Here is a 27,968-nt window from a genome sequence, read left to right as displayed (position 1 = left end):
CCCTCCTCAGCTTCCTGCTGTGACTCAGTCCCAGCTGCTCCTCCTCTGGCAGCCACTCCTCCAAAACTCACCCTGAGGCATCCTGAGAGGCTTGAGAAGAATGGGGGTAATGAGAGGAGAGCATTTTTATGACCCCGAGAGAAACCCATTCTGAGATATGGTTCAAGAGGTGTTTGGGAGCTTACTTTGTGCCTCGGTTTCTCCATTTGCACGAAATCGGGGTTGGGGAAATGGGGCTCTGAGTTTGGGGTGGGGACAGGACAGCCATCCCAGGGGCTCCCCGAGCAACGAGAGGCCCAGGCTGCCTGTTTCCTTCATTTTTTCCTTAAAAAAGCATGTACTGATTTAGAGAAACATCAGTTTGTTGTTCCACTTATTTATGTATTCATTGATTGACTCTTGTATGAGCCCTGAGCAGGAATCAAACCCACAACCTTGGCGTAACCTGAATGTATTAGGAAGATGCTCTCACCAACTGAGCTACCCAGCCAGGTCCTGGGCTGCCCCTCTTCAATTTCCCCAACACCCTGGGACAAAAGAGGGAGGCGAATGCAAAACCCTTTTTACCTCTGATCCCATCAGCGGCCAGAGAAGAAGGCACGACAACCCCAGCAGTTTCAAGTTTATTATTTTTAGTTTCACTCTCCTCCCATGCAAACAGCCACAGCTTCCCCAGACCCGATTCTCTCTAGGGGAGTAGATTCACGCCTCCACACGAGTTCCAGAGGGTCTGAGGACTCCAGACTCTGTCGGGTTGGCCTCTCCTGTGTTCATAGGCTGGTGGCTCTGGCAGGCCTCTGTCTCCGCAGCACACAAAAGCTCAGAAGATTTCTTCAGCATTCGGGACCCTGGCGTTCTGTAGCTCCAGCAGCCGCCCCACAGCCTCCTCCAAGTCCCGTTCTCCAAGTCGCCGATTGTCTCTGGTCCGAATGTTCACTGTTCTCTTGCTCTGCTCTTTCGGGCCGACCACTGAAAGAACGGGGAGGTTTGGGTACCTCAGGGCAAATTTATTCACGTGAGAGATCTTCCTCGGCTATGCAGAGATCTAAATTGAAGAGATCTAAATCTTTAGAAAGGGTGAGAGCTAAGCCCAGATATGGTTGAGGGAAGGCTATATTTAGCTGCCCCTTGCTCTTCAGTTCCCTGCTCTTGCTGAGGAGATAAGAAAATGTTCCAGACATTCTCTATGTGCCTTATCACTTCTAGTCAGGAGCCCAGGGGTCAGATAGTAGGGTCAGCCAGAGAAAGACCACAGGAGTGAAGGAGCCGACCTAGAGAGGGAAGGTGGCGCGTGCACAGCCCACGAGGCAGCCTGCTCTGGGTGCTGGCAGCGCGAGTGGGTGTGAAACTGGAGAATCGGGTCGTCTGGCTGAGGAGTTTCTGCTCCTGGCTTTCAGGACAGAGCTGAGCCTCGGAGAACGAAGAAAGGGACAGGCAGGGCTAGACTCTTCTCCTCACCTTTCTCCTCATCCCCCAGGGCTGACTAGTCCAGGTCTAGAATAAACAAAGCTAACTAATTAATGCCTTGTTAACCCTTCCTGTCCCTTTCTCTCTGATGCTCCCTTGGTTAATTAGCCTAAGCGACACCACAGGCTACAGGAAGGGTCAGAAGAGAACTGTTCTGAGGGTCCCAGGCAGCTGTAGCGGTGAAGAACCCTGGGGCTCAAACAGCTCAGGCATCCTGAATCCTGTCTCCTGCCCAGCTCAGGAATGGAGCCCCAACTGGGCCAAATACGAAGATGACTAAACTTAATAAATAGGAAAGAACAGTGTACGGGGCAGGTGCTTGGCCTGGTCTCTTACCAAACTGAAAATTGTAGCTGGTGAGCTGAGCCCGGCGGACTCTCCGGCTGAGGGTCAGTTTGGGGTCAGCGTCCAGGTCTCCGACCAGTCCTGCAGCCCACAGGGTCTGCTGTGCCTGGGACAGAGGGTTGGTGACAGCAACTTAATTTAATGGGAGCCTGAGGAGCTAGAACAGTCTGATGCCAAACGTCCCCAAGCCCCCACCTGGCCCTCCTTGCGGTGCCTCAAGGCTGTCCAGCCCACACGGAAGACCCTCCTCCATGCCTCTCCGCAGAGGCCCTGCCCCCTGCAGCCCCCGCATCTGCCTCCTACTGCAGCCCACCTGCCAGTCATTCCCTGGACTGCCTGCTTCTAGCCACCACTGTCTGGACCCATCAGCTGCTCGTCTTGGGGACAGCCCATACCCTCACTTCTGTCTAAAGACGAAAAATAAAACCAGCATTTATCCACGTCCCCTTCTGTGCCAAGTGCTCTGCTGTCAGCATTTCATGTATGTTGACTTAATTTGCATACATTCCTCTGGTGGTGTGGCTCAGTGGACTGAGTGCCAGCCTGTGGACTGAAAGGTCGCCAGTTCGATTTCCAGTCAGGGCACACGCCTGGCTGGCTGGGGGCGTGGGAGAGGCAACTGATATTTCCCTCACACATCACTGTTTCTCTCCGTCTTTCTCCCTCCCTTCCCTTGTCTCTGAAAATAAGTAAATAAAATCTTTTAAAAAATGATTTTTTCACACATCTCCACAAGGCAGGGATAGTCTCACTCCTCAGATGTGAAATTGCCAGCACACAGGCCAGCAGCCACCTGCGCCCCGTCTCACGGCCCTACTGCTGTGCCTGCCTTGCTGCCCGGAGGTCGCTTCCTATCTCCTCCGTTAGCCTTGCTCCAGCCCTGTCCTTGTCCCCAGCTGCTCACCTCCCGGGCATACTCCTCTTGCTCGGTCCCCACAGGGATGACCATCACCTGGAATGGGGACAGCCACAGTGGCCTGGTTGGGAGAGAAGAGGGAAGGCAAATGACTTATTCTGGCTCCGACTGTGAGTGTGGCTGCGGCGAGCAGACTCGGGCAGGAGACAGAAGCTGGAGTCTGAAGGGACCAGGCCCTGGGGCGGGCACTACCCAGCGGGAGGGTCGGGGCAGAAGTCTGGAGTCGAGTCTCACCATTTCCCGCCGCAGCTCTCCGCCAGCACCCCCAGCATCCTTTCCACAGAGCCCAGCACTGCTCGATGAATGAGCACTGGACGCTCCGGGGCCCCCGCCTGCCTTGGAGGGAAAAGGGAGGGGGGTGGAATGGAGGAAGTGGCACAAATTGTGCAACCAAGATCACCTTCCAGTTTTTAGAAGCATGCAGGCCCAGAAGGGGAAGGTGTGGAGAATTTGGTATTTTAGGGTCGAAGGTAGAATGGGAGGTTGTTCTCCACCTATCCCACGGGCAGCCAAGGGAAAGGGGACGGGCAGGTCCTGTACCCCCTGTACTGGAGGTCGAATCTCAGGGGCAGCTGGAAGTCAAGCTGGATTGTCCCGCACTGATGGGGTCGACCCAGGGCGTCGTGGACGTGCACGTCAATCTGGGGAGACAGGATGCAGCACCCTCCATTATCTGTGCCGCCTACCTTTCTACCTACCCATGTCCCAGGCTGCTCTGAGAGACATGCGCCCCAGCTGTATCATGTTCTAGTTTACCCAATGGGACTCTGGCAGTCAGTCTCAGTGGCTCTTTCCACTTATTACGGTGTTACAATATGAGAGGACACCAACATTCACAGAAATGACCCATCCATACCTGGCTTCCCAATTCCTTGAGCCGCTCATCTCAGACCTTCGCCCACATACGCACTACAGCCCCACCCCCATCCCGTCACTGCCCAGAAAGGCCGCACCTCTGGAACAGCCCATCCCGCTCTGACAGCCATCTCTTGGTTTTCTAGCACTGACAGTGATTCCTAGTAATAACCCTTCAATGTCCAGATTCCTCGATTCCTCTTTTTCTTCCTATTTACAGGTCCCTCCTGCCCTCAACTCCTCCCCACACAGCTGTCCCCGCTGATTTCTCCTCTGTCACATCCACATGGCAGAACCCCACCCTGATGCTGCCCTCCCTCCCACCTCTGGGGCACTAGAACACAACCACTCGGCGCTGCCCAACACACCACACAGCACACGGATGCAAAAACAGGGATGGATGCCACCACACAAGTCACTGTTTTGCATCTCAGCTGGACCCCTGCTGCCCCCAATCCTCCAGCTGCCTTGATCAGCTGTGTGCTATTCTGCTCAAGGAGTGTCAAGCTTCCTCCTCTCTCTTCACATTTCCACCCCCCTCCCAAATTCTCCTCTCCCCCATTCCCACTGTACTAAAGGATCCTTTTCCCTATTTCATGGAAAACCCAGGTAATTAGTATCATGAGATGGGAAAATGTCTCAACTTCTATCTCCACACCTATGAACTTCCCCGAATCTACCCCCAGACTTTCTTTCTGCCCCCAAAACGGCAAAGGCTGCCCCTCTGGTCCGGTGGAGGGCCCTCCATCCCACCCTTAGAGCCCCCCCCAGGAACTTCCCTCTAAACTTCAGCTCCTCCCTGACCCAGCCTGGCGCCCTCTCATTGCAGCATTCACACAGTCTCAAGTTTCTTTCCTCACAAACACCTTTGACTACTCAGGGCCCAGTAACTCTCTCCTGCCTTTGTAAAAGCCAAAGTTCTTAAAAGATTTATGTTCATTCATTCACTTCTGACTCCACCCCCAGTCTCCACTTTACCAAAAATGGTCCTGCAAAACCTAAGAGCCTTGAGCTCCGCCTTCGCCCTGGTCTTTCTAGACACCCAGCTTTGCTCCCTTCTGTGCTGGACAGTGTCCCCCTGGGCAGGCACAGCACAGTTCACGATGACAGGCACAGCACAGTTCACGATGACCGATAAACTGGACGCGGCAGTGTGGCTCTCTCCTTGTCTACAGTTTACTGCTCTGCTTTCTTGGCTCTGCCTTTTCCTGGGGTGCACGAAGCATCAAGCTTTCACCAGCGTGCTTTATTGGCCAGTGCTCTTACCAGCAGTGCTTTGAGGCTGCACCAAAGGTTGCTGCCCACCCCAGGGAGGCAGAACACTCCCGGCCCCGGCTTTGTTCCAGGACAGCTGCCACTACCTGCTGTGTCCGCTCCTCTTTCAGTCCCTATCCTGTTACACTGAGTACCCCCCGCCTGTTACTTCCCTTGCTTCATTCTGCCACATGTGAAAAAAGTCCTCATTGCAAAGGGTCAAATAGTTTAGAGCTAGCAGAGGCTGCTGAGCTCTGTCTTGGATAAATGAAGTGCTAATCAACAGAATATTCTGAAATTCATTGCTTGTAATGAGATACCGGGTGGGGTAAAAGTAGGTTTACAGGTGTATGTACTTTTGAATACAATAATTAATAAACAAATAATAATATAAATATAAAATGTGTTTTGCATACTCCCAACTGTAAACCTACTTGTGAGACAGAGTTTATTCTTGCATTATTATTATTTTATTTGAAAGTGGATACAACTGTAAACCTACTTTTTTGCCCCATCCTGTATACTACAGATTTCTTACTCTTTGATATTCCTCTTGAAGAAGCCATATTGTTGGACTTTGTTTAATGAATTCGGGGTTATTGTTGAATGTATAATAAGGAAACCTGCTTGCCCAATGTTTGTGAGAAGACTTTGCATCCAGAGCATCGCCTTTACAAGCAGATTGGCACCAGCAGTTGCAGGGTTTAATATCCAGCTGAGTTACAGGTAAACAAGCATTGGTAGCAGCTGGTACTTCTGCTAGGAGTTGATTCCAGGTGTGAAACTGAGCTCACCAATTTACATAAATGCATCTTAGTGGAAAAATAACATTTTCCTGGCATGTTAACTCAAGCCTTTAAAAAAATTTCCAAGAAAATTTTACTGTCCTGGGTTGTGAATGATTAAGGAAGTTTGTATTTTGTGATAAATGTTATCAAATTTCTTTTAGATGCTTCTGTACTTTTATCATGAAGTACATTTATTTATCTTATAACAATGGCTTTAGAATTTAACTTAATTGATAACCTGAATTTATGGTAATAGTAACATGTGAATTCAGTATATTTTGACAGTAATCTTTTGCCATTCATTAATTTTGGTTGATGACTTTAACAGAAGCACTTCCCATTGTAGACGATTTCAAATTGTTATTAAATTGATTTTTGTGTTGCCTTGTTAGATTTATTTTGGATGTGCCATTACAAGGGCGATTCTGGCCCTGGCTGGTGTGGATTGAGTGCTGGCCTGCAAACTGAAAGGTTGTGGGTTTGATCCCCAGTCAGGGCACGTGCCTGGGTTGCGGGCCAGGCACCCAGTTAGGGGAGGGCAAGAGGCAACCAATCAATGTTTCTCTCACACATCGGTGTTTCTCTCCCTCTCTTACTCCCTCCCTTCCCCTCTCCCCCAAAATAAATAAATAAAATATATATTTTTGAAAGAGTAATTCTGTATGTGTCTTATGCTATGCTCCTCTGAAATTTTGTTTCCATAATTACTCCTGTGGATTTGAATATTTTAAAAACATTTCAACTGTAAGCTTGTTAGCCGGCTGGGTAAATGTTTAGGATCACCAAACTCTTTTACATGAGAAAGCACAGTCATACATCTTTCCTTTCAGAGACCTACTAGGGAACATTTCTCAGAAAGGGAATCCTTCTTTGACAAGTGTGTGGACACATGGGTTACTGGTATTATTATAGTTTGCAGAATTACCTACTACACCAGATTGTTGAGCACCAATTTGCTCAGTTTCTTAGGCATGAATTTTCAAAGACAATGGCAGCAGTTCAAATGCCTTTTGAAAGAAAGGTAACTAAAGACTGATTGTGACTGTACTTAGTGTCTGATCTGAAGTAATAATGAAGACTATCCTGTACATTATATACCCATCAAAGCTGACTGAAAAAGGTAAATGAAAAGGTTTGTAGGTAAGGTAATTAATTGGCTGGGCAACGGGGCCGGAGGGAGCGTTTTGGGGAGATGGCGTACACTTCATTTCATAATGCACTGACAAACTGGGGGGAACTGGATGTGCTGCAGGACTGGGATTTCAGTTGTGTAACACATGCAATCGTGTTGGTTGAGCTTCCATCAACTCTATACATTTTTTATCTTTATCACTATTGCATGATTGTAAATGTTTAAAACACTGCAAAAGTTTTAGTAATGTAATGGTTTTGTAACCAATTTTCTTCGGTCTGCATGTAATTTGGATTTCTCAAATACATTCAGACAGAAGAAATGGTAACATAAAACACAAAGAAACAAATCCCCCCAAAACCTAACAGCTTCTTTACTAAATCCAGCAGATACTTTTCAGTCCTTTTCTCCCGATGTCTTTCACTTCTGCCAGCTCACCATGTGAGTTTTCATCTTCCCCGGCTTCTGCCTGTGTCCTTCCTCCTGCAACGCCTCTTCATTTTGCCGACATTTACGTTTCAGATTGGAAAGAGTCCTGCAGGAAGCCTTTCTTGACCCTCTTAACAGGCTCCCTTAGCATCTAGGACCCCACAGCCCTCACTAGATCATAAGTCCATGGGGGCAGGAACTGTGCCACTCTTGTTTATATCCCACAGGAGTTATCTATTAAATATCGAATAAAACAAAACAGTAACTGAATAAAACTCTATCCAATGAAGTCTCCAGCGTACCTTAGGCCCATAGAAGGCACCGTCTCCGGGGTTGAGGTCCCAGGGTTCCCCAAATTCTTCCAGGGCCTGTTGAAGGATCTTTACAGGGAAGGAGATGAGAGGACTTTGTGAGCAACATAACCCTCCAGTCTCCTGCAAATGACCCTCTCGGCACACGCCTCGACTGAGCACCCTGACTCCCATCTGTCTCCTCTTCCATCAGAGAGGGGTATATCCACCTCTGCTTCCCCAGCACCTGCTCACCTGCTCAGCCTGGTCCCAAAGAGAAGGTTCTCCCAGGAAGCCAGATGGCCGGGTGGACAGTGCCAGACGGAAGGAGAAGCCAAGGACAGCATAGACGGAGCGGAGGAAATCCAGGCAGCCTCGGATCTCTGCTTCCAGCTGGGGCAGGAAGTAAGGGTGGGTGAGCTGTGTGCTAGCTAGGGCTCTGGGACGATGGTAGTTTGGGGGAGACGGAGGGCACACACATAGGGGAAAGCTGGGGATGGCCCGTGGCTGAACTGCGGTATTTAATAAAGAGGGCAGCTGAGGGTCAGGAATGTCGGCGGCTCAGGGGAGTGGAAGGTGCCTTGGTGGAGCTGGGGAAGGGCCACCTGATTGGGTGCACAGAAGATGTGAGCGTCGTCCTGCTGGAAGCACCGCAGCCGGGTCAGTCCCCCCAGACTGCCAGAGGCCTCGGCCCTGTGTAGGGCCCCGAAGTCTGCCAGTCGCAGGGGCAGCTCTCGCCAGGATCTGGGTCGGTGGGCGAACATCAGGCTAAGAGGTGGGGAGAGGTGGGGAGAGGTTAGTGCCACAGGAAAAACTGGCCCCCAAACACTTCCTTTCCCTGTGCCGTCGGCTAAGGGCCTCTCCAGGCTTGGCGTGCCCTCCCCGAGTCCTGCCAGTCCTGCTCATCACAATGCAGGAGCCCTGCATGGCTCAAAGGGAACTTCTCAGTAACAACAGTAAGAGACAGCATTTACTGCGCACCTGTTCTATGACAGGCACTGTGCCGGAAGGGGAACCTCAGACAGCAATTCCAAACCCCTGGCATTCACAAAACGAGACTGAGGCTTAGAGTGGCATAGTGATCTTCCCAATTCACACAGCTAGCAAGAGAGCAGATTCAGGACTCAAATCAGCGCCCCGAGACTCTTCAAGGTGCTTCCTAGTACTTAATATTTAGCAAGCTGGGTGTCTGGCCCCAGCCCTGGAAGGACCCAGGCCTCCCGGCCCCTGCTCACCAGTGCGCAGGGCAGTTCATGGGTTTGAGGGCAAGCATGTCTGTGGCGTGGCCGGTAGGGTGGTCACTCCGGGAGCTGGTGGGCCCGTCAGAGGCTGTGGACTGCAGTGCAAACATGTCTTCCTGATAATGCTCCCAGTGCCCTGAGAGTTCCCAGAGTTTCGTAGCAAACAGTGTGGGCGTCTTCACTTCTGAGAAACCGCGGCGGGCGTACTCGGCCTGGAAAGGGAGGCACAGATGTGAAAGGTCAACGTGACCTCAGGGAGAGAAGGGTGGGCGGCAGCTGTGTGATTCTCCTGGGTCCTCGGGTCGTGCTAATCACAGGCAACCTGCTAAGTACCACGTGAACTCTCTCCGTCCCCCACCGCAGACCACACATTTCCAGTGTCTTCATGAACATCACCAGCACTTTACAATATTTATGTTTATACTTCTAATCCCTCTTTTATTTCCTTTTTCTAATTAAATCATTTTGTTATTGTTTTTCTATTACAGTTTTCCCAATTTTTCCCCCTTTGCCCTCCTCCACCCATCCCAGGCCCCGGTCCCACAGTCAATTCCCACACTGTTGTCCATGTCTGTGGGCCATTCACACATGTTGTCTAGTGCCTTCCTCTTCTTTTCATTATCCTCCCCCTCCCCTCCGGTCAGTCAGTCTGTTCCATGTTTCCATGCCTATGGTTCTGTTTTGTTTGTTAGTTTATTTTTAAGCCCCCCTTTTTAACACTTGGCTTCTTCTAGGCCCTCAGCCCCTCCCTGGTCTTCCTTCCCCTGGACTTGGGTCCCCCTTACCCTGATAAAAGACACCAGGGCATTATACACCCTTGTCCCCCGCGGCAGGAAGAAGCAGCTCCCAGGACTCAGTTCATGGAAGAAAAAGAGCTCCTGTTCCTGGGGTCAGGAATGGCAGTGGTCACGTCAAGGGGGAAGCGAGGGCCTTGGAACCCGGAAGAAATAAGTGAGGGAGCTGCTCAGTCTGCTGGATTCTGAATCGGCTCCCAACTTCACAATCGGGTTCCTCCATCTTGTTCCGACCCTTATCCTCAGCCCCGCATTTCCCCAATCTCTGTACCTTCCCAATGCGCCGGTGGTCTCGTGATTCTGCTTCCTTCCTCCATTCTTCCCAGACCCTCAGCTCCTCTGCTGTGGGGAAGGAAATCCCGGACACTCTCTGCAGTGTCTCTGGGGCGCCTAAGGACTTCCATAAGGAAGAGGAGTTCTGTGGGAGGACATCGGGAGTCAAAGGGAAGGTGGAGAGGGCTGAAGACACCCGACTTCTCTTGCAAACCTTAAATGATACTCTCAGTGTAGGCCTCACACCACTGACACTTTCCCCACCATTGACACCAGCAGGCTGGTCCTCCAGACCCCCTTGCGATGTGTCCAGCCTTGGAGGTACCTGACCCCTGATTCCCACCCATGTCCTGCTCAGGCCTAACCTTATCCCGCCACCTCTTTTTCTCCCCATTCTCAGCACTGCTGCCCTGTCAGTGCCCTGTGCCTAGTTCCTTCTGTTCCAGTCAATGACTGCTCAGGGGATTAGCCTGAGATCTGGTGGAATGTCACCCTATCCATCTGTTTATCAACCTCCCAGACAGCTGCCAGAAGACTCAATCTCCCACTAGTTCCTCCCTGGCCACACGAAATCCAATGCCTCTGCCTGCGCTGTCCTTGAACAACAGTGCCAGTAAGAAACAGCCCTCATTTTATTGCACTTTTAACTTTTCCTCAAACGCTTTCTCCTGTGCTGGCTGGTTCTGTCCCTAGATGTGGATTTACTGGTGGGACAGAAATTAACAGCCTCATTTACTAGAAGGGGGACATGGGTAAAGAAATTTACCCAAGGCCACACGCTTCATTATCATCCGAGCTGGGACCAGACGCAGATGCCTAGGTTTTCAATCGGCGCTTTTCGCCCTGCATACCTGCCTCACCCCTCGCTCTCTGCTCTCACTCCATCTAATAACTCCCCATGCCCAGGAACACTATTTTCATCAAAGACACGCCCCTGACACAGAGCAGTCTCCCCGTGCCTGTAAAACGGCATCTCACACCCATGTATTCACAGCAGCCTTCCCTACATGGCCTTGTCCAGCCTGTCCACGCCCCCCTCCCCCCGTAGCACTGATGCCCAACTATGGGATTTGTGTTGGCTTCAGGGCCCTGGCAGTGTGTCCAATATCTGCTGTTAGACCCAAAGTTTCCAGAAGGCAGAGACTGAGTATTTTTCTCCTTCTGGATTCCCTGCTTAGCTATCAGAGTATCAAAGGGGCTAAGAGAGAGGAATATCCTCCTGATCCCTGCTCACTCCAGTGAAAACGGAAGTTGCAGCCTAACCCTGTCCTCTCCACTGACCGTGAGCAGCTTCAGCCCTCCAATCTGCCCCGTATGCCGAAGGTGGGGGCCCCGGCAAAGATCGACCAACGTGCCACACCTGGGAGAAGGAAGGGGTCAGTCAGTGGTTGCCGAATTCTGGAGCTTCTAGTTTTCTCCCTCCCATGGCCTTTAGTGGACAGAAAGAGGAAGTAAAGAAAACTATTCCACAGACAGAGCAACAGGAGAAAAGAACTAATTCCTGTTCCCATTCCTGTTTCTGGAGCAGCAGATTACCTTCTGTCTTCCTTCCCTCATCCCACTTTCGGCCTTTGTGGGCGCACCCCCACCTCTCCCTGTTCCCCTTCATCTGGACAACTCTCACCCGTACACTGTCGCCGTTGGACCTGTCACTTTCTCCTCGATCAGGCGAAGCTTAAAGGGGTTATCCTGGAAGAAGGGGTGAGTGAACACTAGTCTCTGTCCACACAAAGATGTCCTGGGAGAGAGCCACCCCTTCCCTTATGCCTCTGATCTTCCTCCTAAAACTATAGGATTCCAACGCACCTTAAAAAGCTGGCGAAGCTGATCCTGGGAAGCCTCTAGCCTCCGGAAGGGCTGAGAAGCAGCTATAAGTTCCTGGCAAATTCGCTCCAAAACAGGCAGCTCTGAGCCCCGGATAGTCCTGGGAAGATGAGAATTGGTTGGTCTGCATCCTCTAACAAGCATCCCCTGGGTGACATATCTGTTGGCTAGGGGGTGCAATCCTGCTCTCCAAAAACATCTAGAATTATCTTCTCTTAGACGAACTAAGAGAAAACTTTAACAGGAAATCAGGTGCAAATTTTATAGCTGGAGCAAATGCTTGACATATGAAATTAAAAGCTGAGTGCAGGCAATCTGGATGGACAAAATTAAAACAATAGTTATGAAGTAAAAGTTGAAGAGTTCCTAAAGGCTAGAAAAGATAAGGTTCGAGGAGAATTAGACAGAAGAGAAAGAACACAGACTAATGGAGAAGGTGACACCAAAGTAACAGCGGAGACCTGGAGGCCCTTTCCCAGCTTGCTCCTCCAGCTTGAACATGCCCGGGGCCCCAGAAAAGGGCCTCAGAAACCACTCCAGTAAAAGGACATACACTGAATAAGGTCTGAGGCACAAGCACCTGGCATGGTGACTACAGTTGATAATTCGGTACTGTACAGCTGAAATTTGCCAAGAGTCGATCTTAAGAGTTCACACACACACACACACACACACACACAAGTGAGGTGACAAATTAACTACATTGTAGGAATCCTTTCACAAGGTATACAAATATCAAATTATCACCTTGTACACTTTTAGAATATTACAATTTTGTCAATTATACCTCAAGAAACCTGAACAAATATGATAAAGTCCCTAAAAAAGAAATCATTCTCCTCACCGTTCTTTTCCCAGGAAGAAATCATGGTAGAAGCCACATTCTGTGCTTGGACCTCGGCAGAGGACAGCGCCTAGGAGTCGTTCTGCTGCTGCTCCCAAGACGTGGGTGCTGGAGTGCCAGAACACCTGGATTCACAAGAAAGGAGTTCATGAGTTCTTAACCTTCCCCTTTAACTCCTAGTTTTCTGATTTTTCTCCTCCCAGGGTATGGTGTGGAATTAGTATGGCTCTTCTAGGACTAAATACCACATACTGGAGGTCAGTAGAAGCAGTGCGCCCACTCCTCCAGGCTTCCCAGTTGTAGGAGGCCAGTTGGTTTTCCTTTGCTTTCCTATAACATCTCCTTTTAGGGCTTCAGGGTAAACTACTTTGTTAAGACTGGTTCTTTTTTTGTTTTGATTTTATTTATTTCCAGAGAGAAGGGGAGAGAAGAAGAAAGAGAGGGAGAAACATCAGTGTGTGGCTGCCTCCTGTGCACCCCCAGCTGGGGTCCTGGCCTACAACCCAGGCATGTGCCCTGACCAGGAATCAAACCTAGGACCCCTTGGTTTGGAGGCCAGTCCTCAGTCCACGTAGCCACACCAGCCAGGGCAAGACTGATTCTTACAGGCTCTACTCAGCCCTTTTTTTCCCTTATCTTGGGAATCTAGTGTGATGCAACCACTGCTTTAGGATTTGGTGACCATGTGTAGATAGGTGACTTGAGAACCCAATCTCTCTGCACCTTAACAGATGAGGCCTATATTACCTAAGCTGACATGAAGAGGACAAAATGGACAGGGGACCAGGCTGTGTGCTCAGCTGTGGAAGCCACATTATAATTAAATATATGCTACAGATGACTTATGATGGGTGTCTCAAGAGCTGGGGGCACTGAACTGGCACATTATCCTGTTTTCAACTTATCATCTTTTCCTTTCACAAGCACAAATGATATCTGCGTATAATAGATCTAGGCTAAGTAAAAACTTTCCTCATAAGTTTCCAGCTTAGCTAGGAATGGTCAAGACAAGCGATCTGTGGTAGGTCTTCTCAAGTGTAAAGATACTGAGGAAAAAAAAAAAGTTAGAAACACACATTTAAATGTCTCTTAGTTTAGTAGCTGCTGTATTTGTGGTAAGGAAGAAACTTACTGCTTTCCCCTCTGCAGAATCAAATGTGAGAAATCTGAGGTCACAATCTGTCTCCAAGGGCCGCTCCAGATCGTAAGGTTCTCCATTCACTTGAGCAGCCACTGCAGTATCTGCCAGGGTTGGACTTCAGTGGGGAGTGCAGGGGCAGGAATAAAGAAACAGACAGGATTACAACAATGGCTGGTGTAGCTCAGTGGATTGAGCGCGGACCTGCGAACCAGACAATTGAGGTTCGATTCCCAGTCAGGGCACATGCCTGGGTTGCAGGCCATTTCCCAGCAGGGGACGCACGAAAGGCAACCATGCATTGATGTTTCTCTCCCTCTTTCCTTCTCTTCCCCTCTAAAGATAAATAAATAAAATCTAAAAAAAAAAAAAAAAAAGATTACAGTCCACAGGGGAAGGAGGGACTAATTTCTTATGAATTTCAAACCTGCAAAGGGGACATGTATTACCAGAGCAATAAAACCTATCCTTTCCCTCTTCCCACCCCAAGAATAAGAGAGAAAGGGCAGAGACTAAACTAACGCAGATAAAAAATGAATCCTTAGGAAAAGCTAGCTCTGATAGAATGGAACAGAAATAAGCAGTTTCCTTCCCCTGCTCAGGTCCAGGGGAAGGAAGTTCAGAGGCAGAAGGATATTACTGGTAGGTAGAGAATGGGGCCTGGTACCTGATCTGCTGGGCTAGTAGGTAAGGGGTTGTGTTCCATGCCACTGCCTCCACCTTCCGGCCTCCGGGAAGCGCTATCTTAATAGTCCGGTGTTCCTTTTCTGCTATGCTTGCTATCCTCTTTACCTGAGTAGCCCATAGCTCCTCAAAAAGGCCAAGTCGCTCTACCAACCAGTGTGGAGGGTTCGGCACAGCTGCCTGGAGGGAAAGATGTTAGGCGGTAAGACAGGCCCCATCAGTTATTCTTGAGATATGGGATGGTGGGAGGTGAAGTGGCCGCAGTCCTCTCTCTAGTCTTTTAAGAGATACAAGGCCCTGCGTTAGGAGCCTTACGCTCCCCAAGCTGTTGATATTAGGAAACAGTGCATTAAAAGACTAGGGCAGCTGGGGACTCAGGGTGGGTGCACAGGGTGGTAAGACTGGGATGAGAGCCTACATCTTGGACTTTGGGCTGACTCGGAATTTTTAGGTACCTCACGCACCGTGTGCAGCCCGCAAGCCTGTAACCCTGGGAGCCGGAGCCGTCGCCACCTCTGATACAGTCCCATGTTCTTTCAGATCGGTACCTACATCCTCAAATGATCGCTTCTCCTTCACCAGACTCCTCATTGGCTTCTGGCCCCTCAACGCCCATGCCTATTGGTTATTAAAGCTGTCACTCTAGCCTGGGACTACCTCTAGGAACTGCAAAGAGGTACACCCGACACAGCACGAACAGCGATGTGGGTGGTTCCGGCTGACCGGAAGACCTACACTGTTACACACGCAATCCCGAGACCTGCAGTTCCAGCCCGAAGTAATAACAGGTGTCCTGCGGCTTGGAGGATGAGAGCAGGAAACTCTAAAGTGAGAGAGGGAGAAAAGGAAATAGTAATTTCCTTTTAACAATGAATTAAAAAAAAAAAACAAAAACAGTTTTTACTGGCAGGTAGAAAACACAAGAGCATAGATTTGGAACCAAAACAGACCTAGTAGTGTAAATCCTCAATCTGCCTGTCATTCACTACGTAATTGTGGGTAAATTATTTAATTTCTTCTATGCTTTAGTTTTCTCATCTATGAAATGGGAATAATAGTATCACTCCCAATCGTTAAGGTTAAATTAACTTTATATAAATCGCCTAATATATGGTACACAGTAAAGGGCAACAATAGCGTCAAACTCTTAGAATAAATTGCTATAATAACTTCAAGGGCTGGAGCAGAGAATCTGCAGAGCGCACTTTTGGAGTCCTTACTACTCACGGTGTTTTAAGAGGGACCTAAAAGACCTCTAAATCTTACAGATGAGGAATTTAAGGTCAGAGAAGGTAAGTGAAAGTCAATCGGTTAAGTGCTGATGCTGGATTTGATTGAATTCTTGTACTTTTCTACCCTACCAGATGCTTGCTGGTAACAGTTTTTACTCCCAATATATGCCCCCCTCCTTCAGAGTTATCTGACCCTTAGAATCTTAGCTCTCTTTTGCCTCTCATTCCCATTCTAGCTTTCAACTTCCTTTATTCCTTCTCTCCCCTCTCCCTGCTATATCTAGGACACAGGACTAGGTATATTTGGTTTATTTTTACACAGTAAAAATAGAAACACGGTCAGATTTTAGTCAAGTGTGAGGGGAAGTGGACTTGGGGGCAGCTGTGAAGTTCTCAGTAATTGCTATCAGTGCCCTCACCTGTGGGTGGGGGTGGTTAGAGTTGGTTCTCAAGTTTCCAGTGATGGAATCAAGGATTGTGGAGGAAGCGCTGTCAGAGAATGTTGTTTAATGTAGGTTTCCAGAGGCCAGAGGTTCTGTCTAAGAAAGACAGCAGTTGATCTGAATCCCAGGCACCATTCTGGCTCTTGGCTCCATCTTCTGATATGTTAGAACCCTGAAATACAAAAAGAAATAGACAAGACTGTGGAAGAGGAAGATTACGCGTGTGTGCATGTGTGTGCGTGTGTGTGTGTGAGAGAGAGAGAAAAGGTAGGGAGAATCTTTAAATTCAGAAAGTGTGACAATAGGCAGAACTTTCCCAGTGGCTCCACACCAAAAGGGACAGGGTAGTGTTACACAGCAGGCAACAAAATGGTAGGTGCTCAATAAATACTTATTGAATCAAGAATGTACAAATTACTGTATTGAGTTGAAACTCCAAAGGATACTGACACACACATTCTTTAATCACTCTACCATGTCCTCTTTTGTACAGACAGCAGAGGGATGGTGGAATAAGTAAGCCCCACTGCTATGGCAGCTTCCTCTACTCACCCCTCAAACATTTACCGACTGCTCCCTGTGCATGCGTGATGCACTGAGCTGTGTGGTCAGGGGATGCTGATCAGTCAAGTACTACATCAACACCTATGTAACTTGTGTTGCAGTGGAGGAAGGAATGTCAAGTTAATCCATTCTTCCCCCTGTAGCAAGCAAACCAGCAAAAGCAAGCTATGTAAGGCCAATTCATCAATCGCTGGTTCCTCTGTACTTCTGAATTGTGCCTAGCATGTCTCAGCCTCAGGGAATTTAACAGGTTAGTCTGCCTGGGAAACACCCCTACAACTGCTCTTACATTACACCCAGAATGTCACTGAATACCTACTATGTGCCAAGTTCTGCATTCATTCACTATTCCTAGAATAACCCTGACAAAAAGTAGCTCTTCTTAGGCTTCCTTTATAACCTGGAACGTGACCCTTAGAGAAGCCCCAGCCCCTGAATCTAAAGTCTGTACTATGCCACACTCTGCTGCCTCTCAGACACCAGAATAGTCAGAATGCATTACGTTTGGTAGCACAGCTCTGCTTACTCCCCAGGTACACTACTTGGAGACTTCAGGGCCAAAAATGCCTTGATAGGTTGGAGAGAGAGGGTCCAATAAAAGCCAAGAAAAGAGGCATCTTACCAAATTTTCTCTAGCAGACTAAGGAGAGGGGAAAAGAAGTGTTAATAATACGATTTCACAGGAGTCTAGGGAAAAAGGAAATTCTCGGTCAAGGGTATTCAGGAAGTTTTGGGAAATCCTCAACTTTACTCTTTTAGAAGAGACATCCTAAAATTAAAGCTTTGATTGAGGAGGTATTGTTGTTATATAACCTTAAACTACATGTAAGAATGCTCTCCACTGAAGGCAAAGTACATTTTCCACGTGTCATCAGATCCACACATACCTCCAAACCTGTATTAGCTTTTAGAAGCAAAATTTCCCTACATCAGAGGTAAAAAAAAATATACTGGAGGTAAAAGAAATTTAAGATGAAAATATATAAAGGGAGGTTTCTATCATTGCTACCAAGTGCTTTTGAGGCTCATAGAACTAACCAAGTGGCTAAGGTACAGTAGGTGGTATGGGGAGATTAGATACATTAATATTGCTTTAAAATGGCAAAAAGAGAGATAAAGCCCAGCACATTTGCTGAGTAAATAAAGAGGGGGAAGTTTCTTATCAGGAGCACCAGGACAAGTTGAACTTGGCTTTGAAAATAAAGCCTTGGGTACACCTAAACTCTCTAAGACTTCCCTTCCCCAGGACATCTCTAGTCTGTTGAAAACAAGGAAACAGGCACCTCTACTCCTGCCTTTTAAGTGACCCTGATTTGTCAGGTCAAGGCCAAGGAAAAAACATGTGGAAGTCTCCAAAACACAGGAGCCAGGGCAGGGATGTCAACTTAGGTTTGGTAAAAGACAAAGAGCAAAGCACTCTGAAAGAAGTTCCTCCATACATCTGGAGGCGGCCATATACAATGCAAAGCCCACTATCCAATAACCAAAATTTAAAATTCTTTCCTAATCTCCATTGCCCTGAGCAACAATTGGCCACCTTGAAGATATGGGACCTTAAATGTCTCATGTAGGTGCAAAGGATTCCTAGTCAGGGGTGGGCAAAACTGAAGCAATGGAGGCCACCCAGCTCCTTTCTTTCTATCCATTTGGACTGAGATACTCCAAGAAAAATGTTAACAAGTTTCAAGTCATCTTTTCCAAAAATTATGCAGCAAAGAATTGAGTAATTCTCAAAAATAATGGGCTACAATGGTGATGAAAGGAAGTTGCTGGAACATCTAATTTGTTATGAACCCCAACAGGTCTGGGGTGGACTGGGTTAGCCAACACCCCTTTGAGTCAAACACAAAAAGCTGCAGCCTATATTTGTTTCCTTTGTTGGCACTGCTCACTAGCCCCTCCAGCCACACCTGTATTCTCAGCTTTTGACTTTTGCCACAGTGAGCACAAAGGAAAAGAAAAATAAAGGAGCATAAGGTAACCGCATCATCATTTTCTAAAGAGATCTCAGCCCTTTTCTTCCTTTCTCAAGCTTGTAACTAAGCATGAAAGGTTTCTCCTTTTCTCCCCAGTAGCTAGTCAGAAGTAATGAGTTTTATACTACACTTACTCTTTTTCTTTGAGGCTCATATGCTTTTTACTTCTACATGGGGGAAGGGAGAACAGGATGTTTACTTAAGAGCCAATATCTCAAGTATGTCCCTCTAGTAGCTTTGTCTATGTGGCCTATGAGTTACTACTCAGCAATTGTGAGCAGCAGCTGGCCAAACTTGTCTATACAGTTACTCATAAACAAGTATGAGAAACACCTCAAACCCTGTATCCATTCAGATGGTGTTTGTATCACTATCTACATACATGAGGGGGTAACTCATCCCTCCCATACCAGATTGGCTTAAAAATAACTTCAGGGGAAGGATACATTCCAACATGTCCAGAAAGGCCAATGGGGAAGTCTGAAAGCTATTATTGCCTCCTAGGAATGGAGACAAGATTCAGGTGGGACAGTCAAGGTCCCAAGAGGGGACAAGGAAGAAATAGAACCAGACACCAGCAGCAGTCAGCTCAGCAGTACACCCTACCCGCTCGGTGTGTTCCCAAGCCACTGCCATTTCTGAATTTTTGGTGACACACATGTATAGCTTCCCGTAATCAAGGCTATTTAGAGCCTCTACCCTGCCAGTGACCCAGGCCTGATCTAGGTGCCATGACACTCTCTACCCCTTAAAGCCAACATTCCATCCAGTAAAGCTCACTGGGTTAAGGGATGGGGCAAGAGAGAAGGGTGAAGTGTGGTTTCCGTGACAGATCGCCAATATGCAGCAAGAAAGGTAGATGTGGGCAAAGAACTGGCAAGAAGGATCCCTGTCATCCTCCTCCCCCAATTCTATGCTTGCTTTAAAACATGCTCCTTTGCTCACAATTGTACAACTTCTTGCATACACAAATAACTATCCATACAGTATAGCCCACTTCATTACCAGCCACTCCCTGAACAGCTTTGATCTCACTCCACCCATCTTCCCTTTCCAAAATTTAATTACACAAAGGATCAAACAGAAAACCCACAAGGGTATGACTTTCTTAGAGGCACAGACTGCCTTGTGACATCAAGTGCAGAAGTCAAAGGAGACAGCTGGACAAGATCAATGTGAGAGGGGAAGAGTCAACCACACAACAAAGGAAACCATATTTTATTAAATTGGAAAACAAAAACATAACACTGGGGACAAACAGACTTAAAAAAGGACGGAATGGCTGGAAGAGGAAAGTGCAAGTAGTTACACGGGAGGGAGGTGAGTGGTCTGTGGTATCTTTGTGTGTATGCCTCAGAAATATGCAGGCACACCCACCGCCCCCTCCCCCCACACACTTAGACCAAAAGCCAATCCAATCGTATCTTCAGAGATATATCCAGGCTTGCTTTTTGCATTCTGTAGCCGGTTTCACCTTCAGCCCTGGACAGTCACCGGAGGGTCTTTGCTGGAGAGAACTTAGGTTTTCCAACCACTGGCCTGTACAATAAAGCAGCAGTTTCAGCTTCTGTAGTAATTTCCACCTTGCACTCACCAGAGAAGCCAGGGGCCCTTGGTTACAGCCCCAAATCTCAAAGAAAAATGTCAAACCTTTAGAACTAGTTACTTTATTAAGTAATATTAATACACATTTCAAAAGGATTTCATTGTTGTTGGCCCTAAAGCATGTACTTGTTTTGTCTTCCACACTGAACATGTGAGAATATCAATCCAACATATCTAATTTTAATCTTAACAGGTGCCCCTGCCCATTCAAAAAAGGGGGTAAGAGGGGGAAAAAGCAGTAATTTACAGCGGCTTCAAAAACAATAACAGTTGAGGCTTAATTCTGCATAAACCAGTAATTTCAGGATAGTGAATATTCTGCAATTAGGAAGTTTAGCATATTCACATTATCTAGATAGGTGCGCTGTACCATGTATATCACAGACACTGTATTCTGGAGATCAGAAAGGATTAAGCCCTACTCTCTGATCAATTTACCTTCCCTGGAATCTAACCAAATTCTACTTACCCTCAGGATTTGGGAGGGCAGAGGGAAGCAGGGAGAGCTTTTCATATAAACTCACAGAAGAGTGAACTATTACAAAGTACTTTAGGACTCTATTTTCTGATGCTGTTATCATTGAGCTTTCAGTGGTACTGGTATATCCATGACCCCCACCAATTCTCTGCCTGTGATTTTACAGTGAACACCAAGGACCTCAGTTAACAACTTCATATATTCAGCTTTCACGTGAATCATGTCCTTTCCAAGACACACTATGCTATGCTTTCTTTAAAAAATATCTTGTTTATTTTTTTTAAACTCAGGTTGAAATACAAAAGTCAGAGCATGGGCACGGAGTTTTAAATCACAGACACAGAAAGAATAAAACCCCTTTGTTTCATGTTATGAATACCAGAATTGTCTTTTGTTTCACTATATCACATATATACATTGTCGTCTTCATTTACTGCTGTAGACAGATTTCCTTAAAGTTAACAGCTGACAGTCATACAAATCCTCACTTCCATCCTGAAACAAGTGCGAGGATTTTTGTGGCTTAAAAAACAGAACAGCCCACAAAAAATTCAACCCTTGAAAGTCCATCTTTAAAACTGTACAAGGTCCTCCTTTCATGTATTAGCCATCGTACTTTTGAGAACAATTATTCTGCCTCAGCATTCAGGAAGCCACTTTCCTGACACCCTCACATTTTCTAATAAAACCAAATGGTCAGAGAGCCTTTTCAAGTAAACACTACTTTTAGCTTAAACAAGAGCAGCAGAAAGAATTCACATTCTTTTAGAATGAGACACATCCCACTTAGTTTGTGAAAAAACAAAACAAAAAACCACCAAACTTTCAGCTGAGAGTTCTATTTAACTCTCCCTCCCCCTCCCTACCCCCTCTCTCCTACTCATACTTTTCCCTAAACAAACGTCTGAGGACTCAATGTAACTAGACTGTTTTTTTGCTACACTATATACCCCATCCCATATACAAGGTCATGGTATCATGCAGTTTTGTGGGGAGAGCTACAGGGCAGAGAGGCTTGAGAGGGTCAAAGTAAGTTGGTTTAGGAACAGAAATGCATTAGGAAGATGAATGACTTGCTGCATCCTAACCACAGAACACGTAGCAAGCCCAAATAAATAACATGGCATAAATCACATGGGAACTCCCAACTTATGACACACACCTGGTTTAAGCTGCTCTTTATCTGAAAAGCAAGTTTATTTTGAGACAAAGCATCACCTTCTGCCACTACACTGCCCTCTCGCCCACCTTAAATATTTCACTAAGGAAATATTGCAGGAATCCAAAACAATCCCCACACTTCCTATTGTTAGTTCTATACTAACTTGGAAGAAAACATGAAACTTAGTAGGGTTCTCTAAAACACTCAACATAATATTGTCTTACTCACTTAGCTGGACATTTCCAGTGTGTGTACCTTAGGGTAAGACACTAAATTAAAAATGTAAAGCAACATTTGCTTTTCAGTGTCACTAGATATCAGATATAAACAAAGTATGGTGATTGTCTTTTTCCTAGTACTAGCTGCAGAATCACAAATTAGAAGCCTTTCAGTTCATGGAGAACTCTTTCATGAGAAATGACTTAAGAGCAGAAATATCTTTTATTTCCTATTAGGAGTGGGAGGTGAGGGTAAGGCTGAGCCTTGACAATGTGAAGGGCTGCTACTGTAGAGTGGGTTACATTTGGACTTATTGGGTCCTCCGGTTTCTGTAAAGACATGTCTTGTACTGCTCACTTGTCACTGGACATATCTGAAGAGGTGTAACGCAAAGGTGCTGCTGAACCTTCTCTGAAAGACCAAGAAGGGAGTGAATACAGGACAAAGGCAAGAAGAAAGGAAAGACAAACAATTCCTTTTCCCTAGTAGTTAACTTTTGCTGAAGTATAACAACAAGCATCGCGTTAGGGAGGCACCATGGTAAAAATGTCTACTTCTTACATTAAGAAATACAGGGACAATATTACAGTTGCACCAGTTGTAATAACTGTCGACTGTAGTGACTTTCTTTCTGGCAGCAGGAGTGCAAGCTGAAAGAGAAAGTCAAGAAAGAAAAGCAGGAAGCAAGAGCCTGGGGTGCAAGAGGAGTGAAATCTCAAAGACACTTTCCAGTTTTCCATTCTCTCATTTATGAAGAATGGGCAGGTCACATCGCACTGTTAATAAATAGGTCCTTTCTCTAACTCTCTACATTGAAATTACTCCTTATTTTAACCTCGAAAGTATATCCAGCCCACTATCATTTGAAAAACAAAGACATTTTATAAGGATACAATGCAATTTGTCTCCTTAAAGTCACTGCCTGATAATACTTTGGAAGAGTGATTTTTTTTTTAATTAAGATTTTTAGGAGAAAGCTAAAAAACTCAACTTCAACATGCCTTTAAAAACAAACAAAACACAACAGCCTGACAGGTCCAAGGTCTCCCACATTTCCTCCCTTACAACATCTCTTGGCTGTCAGCAGGGCATAGAGCACACAGGGAAGGGAGCCAAGCTCGTTACAGCAGGTTACTTAGCTGGAGAGAGAAGGGGACAGGAACTCTTCCAGTGACTACTGATAAGCCAACCCCAAAATAACATCCCAACATTGCACGCTATCATCTGTAATGGTGGAAGTTTTATTTCAAATGTATTAATACTCTTCAATAGATAGGGTAATATAAGATTTGCTTTCCTTCCCATCCCTCAAACTCCCAGCCAAAGGAAAGTGGCTTTGGTTGTGTTTCTTTGCCTGTCCCCTGCCCAACCCGCCCCCTAAAATACAAACAACTTGGGGAAGGCAGGTGAGTGCAGTGGGAAGGAGGACTGGATAGAATAGTGAAATGTAAGCATATGACTTCGTACTTTGGAAGGGAGGCCCTTGGTCATAAAAAAAACAAAACAAATCAAAGGAGGGGAAACAAAAACAACAATAAACCAAATTCCTACTTCCAATGCTCTCTAGACTGTTTAAAATGCCTTTCTCTTGGTTTCCATCAGTACCTGGGAGGGAAGAATGGGCGTTTTGGTGCAAAGAACGGAGGGCCCCTAACAAAAGGTGGCCTGGGTCTCTTTAAACTGTGGAACGGGTCTCTGCTGAGAAAAGGTTCCCTGGGCCGAAAGTCTGGCCGAGGACTCCGCAAAATCATACCACTCCGGTTGATGGCGTCTCTGTGTGAGGGACCCAAGGGGAGGCCACTGCTGCTGTTGCTGCCTCCCCCACCTCCTCCATGGGCTGGGCCCAGGTGCTCCAGAGAATGAGAGGGCAGGCTCAGGCTCTCATGCACACGGCTAAGGCCAGGGCCGTTGAGGTCCCGTTGGGTGGGGCCCCCGTGGTCCCTGGGTCCTGGGAGCACCCCAAAATGATCAGCCAGGGTCCCTTGAAGGAGGGAACTATGGTCCTTGGGAAATACTGCCACTGCCCCTGCCACTCCGTGCTCTGCCAGCGGTGGGGCTGGGAAGGGTACAACCCCAGAGTGGTCAACAGGGGGAGGCGGGGGTGGAGTGGAAAAGGGAACACCACTCCCACCGCTGCTGCTATGTTCCCCAGGGGGCGGAGGGGGTGGGGTGGGGAAAGGGACTCCGCTGTGCTCTCCAGGAGGAGGGGGTGGGGCAGCATGGGCCAAGGCTGCCTCCTTTGTGAAGGGGTTCGAAAGATCCACAGAGGGCAGATGAGTGGGTGCATCTCGAGAGAAGATACCACCATGATCCTTAGGAGGAGCGGGTGGGGCAGACGACGGACCCACTGGCTCTCTCTGGAAGGGTGTCCCATGTTCCAAGGGGGATGGGGGAAGATGATGCTCAAATGTTGAGTTGAAACTGGTGGAACGAAAGCTGCCGACACTTTCCTGAAATTGGGGTGCCCGTTCCTTGTATGGTGCTGCTTTAAAGCCAGTGAGGCCTCCACTGCTCCCACCCCCAAGGGATGCCAACTCAGAGGCACTTGAGGGGCCATTGTCAAAAGAGCTGCCTGCAGTGCTCAGATCAAACCAACCCACCCTTGAAGCCTCACGCCCATGTCCTCTATTTCCCTTCCCAGGAACTCGGACGGACTCTACGGTCTGTATTGGCTCCCCGGACATCCGCCTATTGGATGCATTATGATAACCCAAGGTTTCTATTGGGGCCCCTTTTTCTTCGGTGCTGTCAGGTAAGTCTAAGCAGGAGGAGGAGACTCGGGTTTCTATTCGGTAGTGCTCTTCTTGTTGCTGCTGGTCAGTGGCGGTCAAACTGGGCTGGGTGAGGTTTGAGAGACTGACACCATCGCTTGAAGTGCCCTTGCCCGGGGCCTGGCCAAAATGCTTATCATCTGAGGACTTTCGTGAGGCGTTTTTAAGCATATTCTTAAACTCAATCGTCGACGTGGTGGAAATGGTGGAGGCTAGGACTTTCTCCACGCCTGATGTGGGCGGATGGCCCGTGGGAGCAGCAAGGGGATTCTGCGGAGAGAAAAGGGAACGATGTGGGACTGGGTGAGGAGAGTCTGGGTACTGCTTCTGTGGCAAACTGAGATGCCCAGTGGTAGATTGAGACAAGCTATTGTGGTTGGAGTCAGGGGTGAAAAATGAATCATTCTTACTCGGTGACGGTGACCGGTTAGACCCAGGTTCATTCCCTCTTATGTTGAAGGCACCAAATAGCCCAGGGGAAGGTGAGAGAAGGTCACAGTTCTCACTAGAGTCCAGGAGGGCCCTTACAGATGGAGGGAAGGCAGACTTTACTCCAAATTCTTGGACCCTGTGGCTGTAACTGGACAGGATTGGCTGGTACTCGGTGGTATCAGTAAGCTTGCTGGATTTCAGGATAGACTTGGCTGGTTTCTTCTCTAAGTTCATCATGGCAGAGGGTGGAGGCCCTGAATACTCAAAATCTCGGTAATCCTCATCTTCCTGGAAAGAAGTATCTGGATAGAACTTTTCCTGTGAAGAGTCCATCAGAGAAGATGGTCTCTCCATTCCATCTGAAGGCTGCTTATAGGGTGATTCACTGCCCAGGCCAAAGGGCCGATATGTAGATACAGAATTGGAGAGCTCCCGGGAGTAGCCTTCCTCTCTCCCAGGAGGTGGTGATCTTGTACTGCTGGGTGTTGAAGAACCAGGGCTAATGATCTTAGAAAGCAGGGACACGGTATCTACACTGCTGGACGTGGGCTTGTCCATCATCTCATCTTGAGTGGGCGTCCCACTGCGTTCATCCCTTACAGGGGTTCCATCAATGTTGTCGACTGAAGTGCTAGTAGGGCCACGCTGGAAGTCTGAGGGATGGCTTTCTGCTGGGGCACTGGACCCCAAACTGCTCAGAATTGGGATGTTTAAGTTTAAGCCACTGAAACCAGGATTACCTTTTAAGAAGTTATGGATCTTCATTTCCAGGCTTGGGGAGGTGGACTCGGACTCCAGCTTCGGTTTGGAGATCTCTGAAGATTGGCACATGGCAACTTCAGTAGGTGGGGCAGCAGAGCTAGTATTGTGGGTGCCCGTGAACCCCAGAGAGTTGGACGGTAGCTTGAAAGTAGTGCTTGGAAGCCCTGGGCTTTGCCCGATTGAGGCCTTGCTAGTTGAAGTTGAAGAGACTTCAGATGTTGATGAATTAGGAGAATAGTTGAAGCTTTTGGGAATAAAGGATTGGGTGTTGGAGGGCAGATTCCTTCCTTTTACGCTAGAGACTGTGGTGGTGTTGGCAGGGGAAGTGGAAGTGCTCTGGGATGCAGCTTCACTGGCCGGAACTGGGTTCCCAGTAACACTCTGAAGTAAAGATGACAGTCCTGTAGAAACAAAGATTAGAGGAGTTGAAAAGAACAACTTCCTACCTGACAATAAAAACAATTTAGGCTAACCGGATATTCTCATTTATTCAAGTGGGAACCAGATAGACATTAAAATATGAAGCCAAAGGGAATAAAGACCAAACAAGCAATTGCTTAATGTCGCAGAAAATGCTAGACTTAATTTGCCAACATAAAGCCAGGGAATCACCAAAATGTTTCTAGTCCAGTCCTGAAACAAGTCCAACATGGCACAATAAAAGGCAACAGGAAGGGGGAGATTTTAGTGTCAGAATCATTTATAGTTTCAACAAGACAAAGCAGGAAAAGAAAAGCAGCAAAGCTATTCTTAAAATAACACATTAAGCCAGTTGTTTCTTAGTATTTATCTGTGGAACTGTTCCTCTAAATAGGTGTTCTGCCCCTCCTTTGCAACTTCCACAATAGTTTCCAGTAAGTTAATGCACCTATGTTATTCTCAAGAGAGAAATAACATGCAAATTACAAAATTTTTGAACAGGGACAATTTTTAAAGAAGCATCTCTTGCTGTACTGGCATTACCTTTGGGGGAAACACTGTTCTAAACTATCATTTCTTTTTTTAACCCTTAAAAATTATTTATTTATTTTGAGAGAGGGAAAGGGAGGGAGCAAGAGAGAGGGAGAAACATCAATGTGCGGTTGCTTCTTGCATGCTCCCTCCTGGGGACCTGGCCTGCAACCCACACTTGAGTTCTAGACTGGGAATTGAACCAGTGACCCTTTGGTTTGTAGGCTGGCACTCAATCCACTGAGCCACACACCAGCCAGTGTAAGCCACTATTTTTTGGCTTTAAAATGTAGCAATAATAAACATGTAAACATATACCACAAAGACTTACAAAGCTAGACCATCAAAGGTTCTGATTCTTTCACAAAACAACACACAATCCCCACCTTATAGTTGAGAAAATTCAAGAATTACTGATCTACCAAACTGATGCCAAACGGAAGATTCAACCCTACGCAATGAGAGACAAAAATCTTCTCAGAAACTCAAAATATTTTGGGGCAAAGGCTGAAATCCACCAAAACAAACTGCTCCTGTAGAAAAATTTTTAGAAAAACACAACAAAAAGTAACAGGAAGGTCCTATACATTCAACCATATTTTGGAGAATTTACCTACTCTCTGGCCATACATGAAAACTTATGTACACTTCACCTCAACTTAGATCTTTTAGTTATACACTAAAAATGCTCTTTCATAATGACATGGTGAAAAAAAGATTTCAGTTAATACATATACTCCAATTAATGTTTTTTGAAAATATTTTAATCCATATTTGCTAAGAGATTTAAGGCCTGAAAAATTTGAAGGCTCTGTCAATGTAACACTTTGAACTGCCATCTACTTCTAAATAATGGTGCATAATTTCTACTGTTATCCAATATTCAGTAGTATCCACATAATTGAAATATTCATTTCAGTTGTCCTCCTGAAAAAAATCCATATTTCACTTCAAAACAGTTCACTAGCTATATAATTTTCTTGCTTCTAATAGTATGATTTAATTTTTAGTAGTCACTGTTCTTACCAAAACCAGAAGTCCTCAAAGCACTAGAATGTGATATATGATAACGTCAAATGACTTTAGAAAGGTATTTCAG

General features: G+C 46.9%; 2 protein-coding genes across 12 annotated transcripts in view; both read right to left on the bottom strand.

The window, feature by feature from the left end:
• Nucleotides 1-610: 610 nt before the first annotated feature.
• TARS2 (threonyl-tRNA synthetase 2, mitochondrial) lies at nt 611-14,846 on the bottom strand. 3 transcript variants are annotated; one of them, XM_037125660.2, is made up of 18 exons: nt 14,739-14,846; nt 14,258-14,454; nt 13,585-13,708; nt 12,453-12,577; nt 11,591-11,708; nt 11,409-11,473; nt 11,066-11,144; nt 9,783-9,929; nt 9,503-9,601; nt 8,712-8,929; nt 8,082-8,244; nt 7,732-7,869; nt 7,489-7,566; nt 3,269-3,369; nt 2,963-3,064; nt 2,717-2,789; nt 1,804-1,918; nt 611-969 (listed from the first exon to the last, which is right to left on the bottom strand). In XM_037125660.2, the coding sequence occupies exons 1-18, from the start codon at nt 14,802-14,804 to the stop codon at nt 821-823; spliced, it is 2,157 nt and encodes a 718-aa protein (XP_036981555.2). In that variant the 5' UTR covers nt 14,805-14,846; the 3' UTR covers nt 611-820. The 3 variants fall into 3 exon arrangements, with proteins under 3 accessions (XP_036981555.2, XP_036981552.2, XP_036981558.2); XM_037125657.2 differs by having other exon boundaries at nt 14,730-14,840; XM_037125663.2 differs by lacking the exon at nt 611-969 and having other exon boundaries at nt 1,829-1,918; nt 2,963-3,060; nt 14,730-14,841.
• An 8,327-nt stretch (nt 14,847-23,173) lies between these two features.
• RPRD2 (regulation of nuclear pre-mRNA domain containing 2) overlaps nt 23,174-27,968 on the bottom strand; it is a 106,580-nt gene continuing 101,785 nt past the window's right edge. For 5 of the 9 annotated variants that reach the window (XM_053670119.1, XM_053670117.1, XM_037125618.2 and 2 more), the window contains one exon: nt 23,174-26,319. In XM_053670119.1, coding sequence (XP_053526094.1) covers nt 23,552-26,319 — 2,768 coding nt within the window. In that variant the 3' untranslated portion in view covers nt 23,174-23,551. The remainder of the gene's footprint in view (nt 26,320-27,968) is intronic. The other 4 variants (XM_037125625.2, XM_037125634.2, XM_037125641.2 and 1 more) reach the window with 2 other exon arrangements.

The sequence above is a fragment of the Artibeus jamaicensis genome, unplaced genomic scaffold (genome assembly GCF_021234435.1).
Source record: "Artibeus jamaicensis isolate MK-2021 breed Jamaican fruit bat unplaced genomic scaffold, CSHL_Jam_final contig_1715, whole genome shotgun sequence".
NCBI classification, from domain to species: Eukaryota; Metazoa; Chordata; class Mammalia; order Chiroptera; family Phyllostomidae; genus Artibeus; species Artibeus jamaicensis.
The sequence above is the reverse complement of the archived record's forward strand: the minus strand, read 5'-3'. Positions and strand labels throughout refer to the sequence as shown.